Raw genomic sequence first — 9415 nt, 5'->3', positions numbered from 1 at the left:
CAGTATTTTGCAGTATTTTGCTTTTGTATTGTGCTCCATTCGCTAGAAAAAAAGGCGAGATACTCGGCTAGTTTTTGAAAGATGCATTTTTCACAAAAAGTAATTGAAAATTATCTTACAGGCGTGCTGTAACAAGTAGAAAATCGCACCTTAAAAGAAGGAACCATTTATTTTAGTTACATAGCGAAATAAGGGATTTGGCGTTATTGGTTATCAGAGTTATTAGTGATTGAAAATAAGTTTTATGCTATCACCTACCTGCAGTAATTTTGATATAATGGCTTAAAATTAATGTCATTATTTTTGATAGCATATTCAGTAGCAAGTGTTAATGTAATCATTGTATCATGAAGTACCCAGCTTAAATAAGATTTAGAACTCAGTTCGGTTTCGATGCTACGTGATGTAACACACGTTTAGCGAGTTTTAAAATAAAGTCCTGGAATTGTGGTGGCTCGGATAGTATCCTTTGAACAGAGATATCGTCATATCGAGCAAATTAAGAGTTTGAGCATTTAAAAATGTCTGTTATTCGAAAGTTTCGAGAAAGTTCGGCTAAATTCAGCCAGACTAGTTCAATTTGCTTTCAGTACATAAGAACTCACTGCACAAGACATCACAAGTTGAAGCATAAACAATTTATGCTTAACCCATTGACTCCCAGAAAAAAAAAAAAACATTTTTTCGGACATTTTTGACATTGTCTGGTCACAACCAACTCAAAACGCCACTTGCAACATGAAGGCATGCCTTTCAGTCTTTCCACAAGCACCACATTTTATGTCATATTTGCTCGGGCATGCGCAAAAGTCAAAGTTTGGAGAGTCTTTTTCTCGCTTTTCCTATTTTCTCCTTTTCAGTCTTATATTTTTGCTGTAGGGCTTGTTTGCAGTTCAAAAATGCCCGAAAAAGCATCTTCCAAGCAGGAAATTCTTGCCATTGAGGGAGGAGCCAAGGGTGGTTGAGGCAAATTCTCCTACGTTTTTCACTCAAATATCTAAGCATTTTTGTGGGACCCAACAACTCAAATCTGGGCATCATTGGAAAGACCTTTTCCCTCCCGCAGAGTATTAGTGATGCCTTTTTGATTAAACAAAACAATATAAACCCTATTAAAGTCATAAATTAAAGGCATTTTATTTCCAGCAAAAACTCAACAACTGCAGTTTAATAACAGCCTGTTTCATCAATCATTTTGTTCCAAAACGGTTGTCTCTCTTGTTGACTAATATCAATTACAATATTACAATATTAACTTGAGTTACACTTGAAAAATACAAAAAAACAGCAGCACCCTTAGCAGAGATTTGTATCATGAATGGTTTCACTCAACTTGTCTGAGGAAACTGCTCAAAATGATCCACAAAAACAAAAGACAATGTCAGCAAACGGTGGGTGTGACAAATTGTTAACCCTTAATTTGTATTTTTATTTGTTCATTTGGAGAGGGGAGTGACTAAATGTGGTGTAGCTTGCAGAAGAGCTTATTTCTATTTGTAAATGGGGGGGGGGGGGGTATTAATATCAATGAATGGGAAGGGTTTATAAAAGCAAGTCTTAATAATGGGGATGGTTCTATCGTTAAATCGTGTGTGGGACAATCAACAGAAAGACTCAACAGCGGGATTATTTCAAATGGGGTAGGGTCAATTGCAATTAACTGGGAAATATCTTTTTGAATTTTTGTGGCTTTATGTTTTGTATTTTGCTTTTATATTTTATATTTATTTTTTGTTTTTTGTTTTGTTTTGGTTGATATTTTTAGAACCAATTGGGAGAACTGTAGTACAGTTCTTCCTCAAAAGGTTCCTCGTCATTTGGAGGGAATGTATGTGGGATAGCAGGTGGTTTCACTTTGTAGCTACGAAATCTGATTGGTTTGCCATTAATTCGTGAAGGGAGCGTGGGATTGGCCATTTCTTTAGGTCCCCTGTGGATTCGTTTGATGATTCGCTCGATGATCTGTAGAACCTTCACAACAGAACGGTAGACGGTGTAAATGAAAATGGCCGCCGTGCCTCCAATCATTAGTATGGGAACCAGAACGGTGAGGAAGGGCGCCAGAGATACCACAACCACACCTTGGAACATGGCAAGTGCTGTGACAAAGATGACCACAAAGGATCCGGATACAATTGAAAAAAAAGCGAGTATGGGAATGAAACCAAGCACTGCGACAACAGCCAGGAATACTCCGATCACAGGATGGTTGCGAATAAACGCTAAGGCTTGTGTGACAAACTCCCGGGCTTGACTGACTCTGCGCATGATCATGGCTTGGTAATTGTTGACGTTCTCCCTGCAAGTCTCCCATTGATGGTTGATGGCGTGCAGACCTGATTTTAGCCAACTTGGAAACAAAAACTCGATATTTTCGATCGAGACCATGATGAGAAAATCTAAAATAGAGAAAGAAAGACACGATTGGGATTAACCACGTTCGGAGAATGTAAAGTTGTGAAAAATAAGGAACAACATAAGTAGGATAGGATCAGTCTTTTTTGACTTTAAACATATACCAGGAGCCTCCCTTAAAGAAAAAATGAATGTCATTTTTCTTTTCTTCCCTCATATGCCATGCTGTCAGTGTGCGCAATCTGCAGTGCCCTCTGTATGCGATGCGCTAATAACAGTTTTTTTTTTATAAATTCAATTTATATAATTTGGTCAGTGTGATCAGATTTAACCTTACCACGTTACCTGTGTATCCCACAGTTCAAGAGGTTGCTTTTCTTTTGTTCTTTATCGGCGGAGCTATCAAAAAACTTTGCACTCGAAAACGTGATTTCTTGACTTTGAAACTTGTGAACTAAACTGTGAGAAATGAAATTACGATATTATGATTTATGACGTGCAGTTAATTATTACGTCACCATATGACTGTACGTTAAAGCACGCACGCGCAGATTTACTTCCATTTTACTTGTGGATAATCTGTGATCCCGCTCCTTTTTAATGTTTTTAAACTGTGATCTAACTTTCCTTCACTGCTTTGAAAGGAGAGAAAATGAAGTGAAAAGAAAAAAGGAAACGAGGAACGCGTCAAGTGACTTTTCTACAGTATTGTCTTTCGCGCGTTTCCCGCCCTTGCTGGGCGAGTTTATCCAACGTTTTTGGCAGGCGTGTTTTCTCTCCCTTGCTTACCATTCTCATTTTCCCACCCTTGTCAAGCGCGTTTCCCCCTCTTTACAGGTACACGCTGGCATGCTTTTGGTTCTACACATAAGACGGCCAGAAACGTTTCTAGTCTATATAAGGCCACAACTGATCTTGTAGAAAATGACTTTGTGGTCGAGACGATCCACGTGACCGTAAGGTCTTATTTATCCACGAGTTAAAAACGTAACGGAATTCTTGTGTGTACTTAGTTGTTGGTTTTTTTCCTTTAGTGATCCTTTCTATTTTCTTCTTCAAGGGTACAAAAAGCTCGACTCATAATTGAAGACAAACTCCCGCCATCTTCGCAGGCTAGACATTATACGGAGAATTGCCTAAATTCTCGTAGACATATACGTTTTTCCTGCTCGTGGTTAATAACAGGAAACGTCTGTAATCAATCAAATCCATATGCAAGTTTTTGACTACGATGAAAAAAAAGAAAAACACCCGACCAAATTTAAAAGGCGCTCATCCCGCGTAAAGGGACCGTGACTGCCCTGATTTCTTACAGCAATAAGTTCGTGAATTTACACCCAGCGTAGCCAATCGATATAAATCGATGCCGTTAAAAATGGATAATATGAAGTGAATTTTATTGATTTAAAAATTCGGGGAATGATAAATCAATATCATTGATTTTTTATAATTTTATCAATTTTGCTATAGCAAACCATTCAAATTTTCGCATTTAACTGCCAGCTATACAATTTCACAACCAGTCATTTAAGTTGCCTGATGAGTATGGTCGTTTTAAGTTTGGTCTATACGAAACAGAATTGTCGCAATAAAACGATGTATTCTCTTGAAGCCTAAACTCTAGTGAAGTTATTGATTTTTAGCTTTATATATTTTAAGTTATATTTCTGTGTTAATCTCGGGAAAATCTTAGTATTCTAACACTAAAAAGTGCGCACTCCGAGAAACCCGAAAAAGCTAACAAAAAGCAGTTTTTACGTTATTATAATAACAAAAATAACGTAAATATTTTAATATGAAAAGTCATCTGGCTGCACACTTCTGGCAAGCACACAGTATGCTTAACAGTAACGTTAAGGCCTCACGTGAGAAACTTCAAAGTTATTGAAGAATATCAGACGGCAAATAGAATCATGTTTTCCTCGAGACGAACGCAAGCAAGTTGAAGAAAAGTTTAAAGAATGCAAGCGGGTTCAGTAAACAAGTTACCTTACTTCAACTAACATTTCTGGTAAGGTGTCATTCAGATAAGCGAAAAAGTAATTAAGTCCAAATAATTAGCAGTTATTGGACGAGGTTGAGCAAAATATCGTGATTTGTCAGTGGCGAGCAGATCAATTATTTGCCGAAGCCGAAGGCTGAGGCGAATAATTGATCTGCGAGACACTGACAAATTACGATATTTTGCGGGAACTGAGTTCAATAATTGTTTTATCATTTGATCACTGACTGATTTGTTTCGCACAAACTACCTTCGGGAACTGCGTGGAACCACACTATTTCTTGCTGAATTAATGCAGACGAAGGCGTAACTTCGCCTTCGATGATACGAGCTAGTCTTCATCCAATTCTCTTTCTTTCAGATATTGCCGAAATACAATAAGAGGAAATTCCATTGCCTTCTTTGTAGCTTCCCTGTTTTTTCGGAACTATTAGACAAATCCAACCGCTCTTCTTCATCTCTGAAAAACTTGCCTCGTCTAGATTTTAACCCAATATTAGAAACAAAAAATGTTTTGTTGCAAAAATAATCTCAAGCTGGACAAGATTGATTTTTCTCAAAAAATACCTTATGAAAAATGTACAAGAAAGAGTTACAGAGCTTTTACATTTCAAAAGGCTTTCTGGAGGGCATGCCGCCAGAATCCCCTAGCAAGATCTTGCCTTATCTACGGCAAAGGACTGGTTACAGCCCGGAGAAGGCAACAAAAACATAAAAAGCCAGCAACGAACCGTGGAAAGAGCGGAGAAAAAAAAACGACTTTTTGCCCATCAGTTCCCGCTTCTTGTTTTAATAGAAATTTGGATGATACCGTAATCTCATACAAATCAACCAAACAATCGTTCACTAGAAAACGATAAAATCGATAAAACATGCCTGATTTTTACCGATTGATCGATACAATTGATATCAATCAAATCAATTCTAACGATTCATACTGATTTATCGATTGACCGTGAATCGTATCGATTTTTATCAGTTGGCTACGCCGGGATTTACAGAGCCCAGTATAGGACTAAAGTCGCCATATTGGTCTGCCACCGAGGTACACCAATATGGCGGCAGGAAAATATCGTGAACATCTGAATTCACGGAACTCAAATTTATCTAGGCCACTGGTTATCTCTTCTGGACAAACAAACGCTTACATAACCATTTTACATGCTACTTTTACTTCTCAAATGGCTAAAAAACACACGATTAGTATAATATATATTTTGACAAACATGATCGTAACCTTATGTCACGCGCCGCCACACCCTAAAATTCAAAATGCGCTGGTTTCCAAACCAAGGCCGCTATTGAGCTGAAATGTTGGAAACAAATCATAATTTTTGTGCCTCTTAGGCCTGTTATAAATAAAAACTTTTGGGTCTAGCTTTAGAAACGGACCATTTTACTTTTGGAGAGGGTGGGGAGATAAATAGTGAAAAAAACAAAATGTTTGTAGGGCCTAGAAATTAAATGCTTGCAAACACGATATGTATAGCAAAAAAAGTTTGCATTTTCAAAAAAAAAAGGTTAATTTGTAGAGGAAATTTTTTGATACCCCCCACCCCCACCCTTCTAAGAATATAATGGTCCGTCCCTTAGTTTTGGATTTTAGTGTGAAAAGTTAAACGACCCATAAAGCCATGCATCAATTACGATATTGATAATTATTTGTATCGCTCCATGTCACAACTATTGTTTCCCACCACTGAAAAGAATTCATGGAATCAAAATTTTCAATTTCTGGACGTTTCTGAGAAACATCAAACACACCAACAAACTTGACTGCAGGTATTCAGTTATAACTTTCGGTCCCTTCACAACAGACAAGTTTATCATGTCTTCTATCGCATCAGCCATCTTTAAGGCAACTATTGGCTTGTTGATCAACAAAGCCAGAGACACGGCAGCTGAAAAGCTGAAAGAAGGCGATGTCACAGATGAAAGGTTTCGCAGCTTGATCGTGCGAGAAATCGATCAAATCAACTCGAAGCTGGATGGATTGGCACGAAAAGATCTCGTTTCTAGTATCAACACCTTCAAGGAGGGAATCGCTATTCTGTTCGATGTCTTCAAACAAGCAAACAGAGGAGTGAAGGAGTTTAGGGAGACTGATGTAACGGGACAAGAAGCTTCTGTAGCAGCAACAGCGGTAACCAAAGACATCAGTGAGGTCAGCCTACAATCGTCATCTTTAGCTTCAGCAAAAGCGGTATCTCTCACCAAGGAACTAGCCGACTTACAACTTATCGACCTAGATGAGTCAAGCAAAGAATTGTTGTCTGACGCAAAAGAAAGATTCAAGAAAGCCCGCAGTAGAGCAACAGATGCCTTCAGTAACGAAGTGTTGGACACGCAAGATCGCATTCTGGCTATGATGGTTCGGGTTATGGCAACAATACTAGAGAAAGTTGACAATCCTGCGAACGCATTAACGCCGTGTAGAGTTTGCCTTGAACAGCTACATGCGTTGCCAGCTGTCAAAAACGGCTTCAAAGTCGCGCTAGCGAAAGGATTTAAGTCTCGGTTCGGGAAGGATGAACGGAAGGAGATTATTTCCGCTGTTTGTGACATAAATCACGCCATCTTTGATGTCACGCACATGGCTGGTTTAGATGTATTACATGTAGTCTGGCCTCTGATCGAGGTTGGAGAAGATAGCGTGCATCCATTGCGAGACCCAAGAGTGGCTAAAATTAATCAGTAGAACTCAGAATACATTGGCTACTACCCTATACAATGGTCGTTTGGCATGGGCATCGTAAAACAAGCGACAGGCATCTGCACAAACACAAAAGATCAGTTCATTGTAGGAGACTTTGGGGGTAATAACGTAAAAGTATTTGACAGTGACGGCAACGTTCTTCGTGCCTTGGAATTGGAGCTTGCAACGTCGATCGTTGTTCTTGATGTAGCAACTGACCAAGACGACAATGTGTACGTACTCTGTGAGGGTGTACCTGTATTTAAAACCCAATTTGAGGCCCAAGTGCATGTCTTTGACAAGGACAATAACAAACACCGGTGTTTTGCAGTTGATGGGCTAGTAGCCTCGCGTCTTACTGTGATGGAAAAAAATTCTAAACAGGTGTTCGTGATGGGTCGTACTGATAATTGGGATTTTGCGGTGAATGTTTACGCGGCTGATGGGACTTTTGTTCGCAGCTTTGTCGGGGCTAATCTGTTTGACAGGCATCGGAGAGCCCGAATCACTACTCAAAATGACGGCCGTGTAATGGTGCTGGACAATGGTCAAGTTAAGGTATATAGTGCAGAGGGAGACTGTCTACACCAGTTCAGTGTGCCGATGGTGAGTCGAGAAATTCACTGGGCAAATGAACACGTCATTGTTGTTTCGTTCCGTGGTGATTCAGATTTAAAGCCACCATCTTCTGTCTTTGATGTGTCGATATACACAGAGGTTGGAGAGTTAGTAAACCACTTTTCCATCACTTCGTGTTACAAACACGGTTATATCTGGGGAATCACAATGAACAGACAAGGACGCATTGCCTTGGGTTTGTGCAGTTGGTTAGAAGAGCGTAGCGAGATACTAGTATTCTAAGCAACGATGCAGATTTTTGCAAAAACGTAGCTCAATTTTCGCTCTGTTTAAACATCTCCACCAAAACATTGTTATTAAAAAACCCAGAGTCAAGCACAAAGGTATTGCAATTCCACGGAAAATAGAATGACCGTTGTCAGGCCCCGGGGCTGAGTCACCAACCTGCTTTGCTTTTGCATTGTACTCCATTCGTTAGAAGAAAAGCGAGATACTGTGCTAGTTTGTGAAAGATGCATTTTTCACAAAAAGTAATTGATAATTCTCTTACATACGTGCTGTAACAAGAAGAAAATCGCACCCTAAAAGAAGGAACCATTTATTTTAGTTACATAGCGAAATAAGGAATTGACGTTTTTAGTTAGAGCAGTTTTCAATTGAGTGTCGTAAAACCAAAACCAAAGTAATTACTCCGGCCAATCACAAAGGACAAAGACAATCCAGTGAACCAATCAAAACTCGAAGCAAATACATGTAGCTGGCACGAAGCGCGGGAAAACGTGCGCGAGCGAGTCACGATTGGTTTTGGTTTGAGTTCTGATTGGCTGATAAAGTGGCGCGAGATTTTTAAGCCAATCACTGAGCGTAGTAATGCAAAACCAAAGCAAACGCAATTTACTTTCGACACTCAAGTGAAAACCGCTCTATCAGAGTAATAAGTGACTGAAAATAACTTTTGATGATCACCTACCTGCAGTAATTTTTTAAATATCATTATTTTTATAGCATATTTAGTAGCAAGTGTTACTGTAATCACTGTATCATGACGTATCTAGCTTAAATAAGATTTATAACTACTAACAATTTGTCAGAGTAGTATAAAACCATGACAAAAGTGGTTGGAAAGGTTGTAAAAATATACGCGATGATGATGAGTTTCTGATATTAAAATTGACACAGTTTCTGAGGCTCTCTCTCGTTTGTTTAACATATACACATATGAAGTTCTTTAACCTCTTCTTGAAACCGTCCGTGTATCAAACGTCTGGCAGACCAATAATTCAGTAGACTTGGAGCAGTCTCTTTTTTTCGTCTATAGAGTCTGCTTGGGGAATCTGGGTACAAAACGCGTCTCGCTCAGATGTTCCACGGCCATTTTCGCACTCGCGCCCTTTTTTACCGTCACACTTGATGGACGAAGAAAAAAAGGGACTACTCGAAGTCTAACAATTCAGCGTCCATCACGACATAAACAAGTGGTTTGTTTTTCAAAAACAACCCTGTTCATCTTTAGTTGTTTTTACTTGATCCCATAATTAATGCATTCCACGCTTGAAAAAATAGCAACGTGCAAATTAAATGCGATAGGCCAATTTACTAACTGGGATCAAGACTAAGAGCGAATAAAACATAAATTGAAATTATTCGTCTTTCCCAAAACATCGATGCAATTTCTTTTGTTTCAGTTCCGCGTCCTGCTAATTTAAAAATAGGCCTATTGCTAAGTTAAAAATTGGCCTATTGCCAAGTTTACAACAATGTAATAAAGAATAAACAGTGTTACT

The 9415-nt window shown here is 38.9% G+C and overlaps 3 protein-coding genes across 3 annotated transcripts in view; all 3 read right to left on the bottom strand.

The window, feature by feature from the left end:
- The window catches only part of LOC144655338 (uncharacterized), a 35450-nt gene extending 32658 nt beyond the window's left edge, over positions 1-2792 (bottom strand). Inside the window, exon 1 of the mRNA XM_078515576.1 lies at positions 2776-2792. The gene's annotated coding sequence lies outside the window, so the exon portion shown is untranslated. The remainder of the gene's footprint in view (positions 1-2775) is intronic.
- The window catches only part of LOC144655308 (von Willebrand factor A domain-containing protein 3B-like), a 72359-nt gene that overhangs the window by 9182 nt on the left and 53762 nt on the right, over positions 1-9415 (bottom strand). The window lies entirely within an intron of this gene.
- LOC144655337 (uncharacterized) lies at positions 1479-2840 on the bottom strand. The gene is made up of 2 exons (XM_078515574.1): positions 2701-2840; positions 1479-2399 (listed from the first exon to the last, which is right to left on the bottom strand). The coding sequence occupies exon 2, from the start codon at positions 2386-2388 to the stop codon at positions 1762-1764; it is 627 nt and encodes a 208-aa protein (XP_078371700.1). The 5' UTR covers positions 2389-2399; positions 2701-2840; the 3' UTR covers positions 1479-1761.

Source organism: Oculina patagonica, chromosome 5 (genome assembly GCF_052425735.1).
Source record: "Oculina patagonica isolate OP01 chromosome 5, crgOcupat, whole genome shotgun sequence".
Classification (NCBI taxonomy): Eukaryota; Metazoa; Cnidaria; class Anthozoa; order Scleractinia; family Oculinidae; genus Oculina; species Oculina patagonica.
This window is presented reverse-complemented; position numbering and strand designations above follow the sequence as displayed.

Coding starts and splice junctions, on each gene's coding strand:
- LOC144655337 (XM_078515574.1), bottom strand. CDS start 2,388: ATGGTCTCGATCGAAAATATCGAGTTTTTGTTTCCAAGTTGGCTAAAA.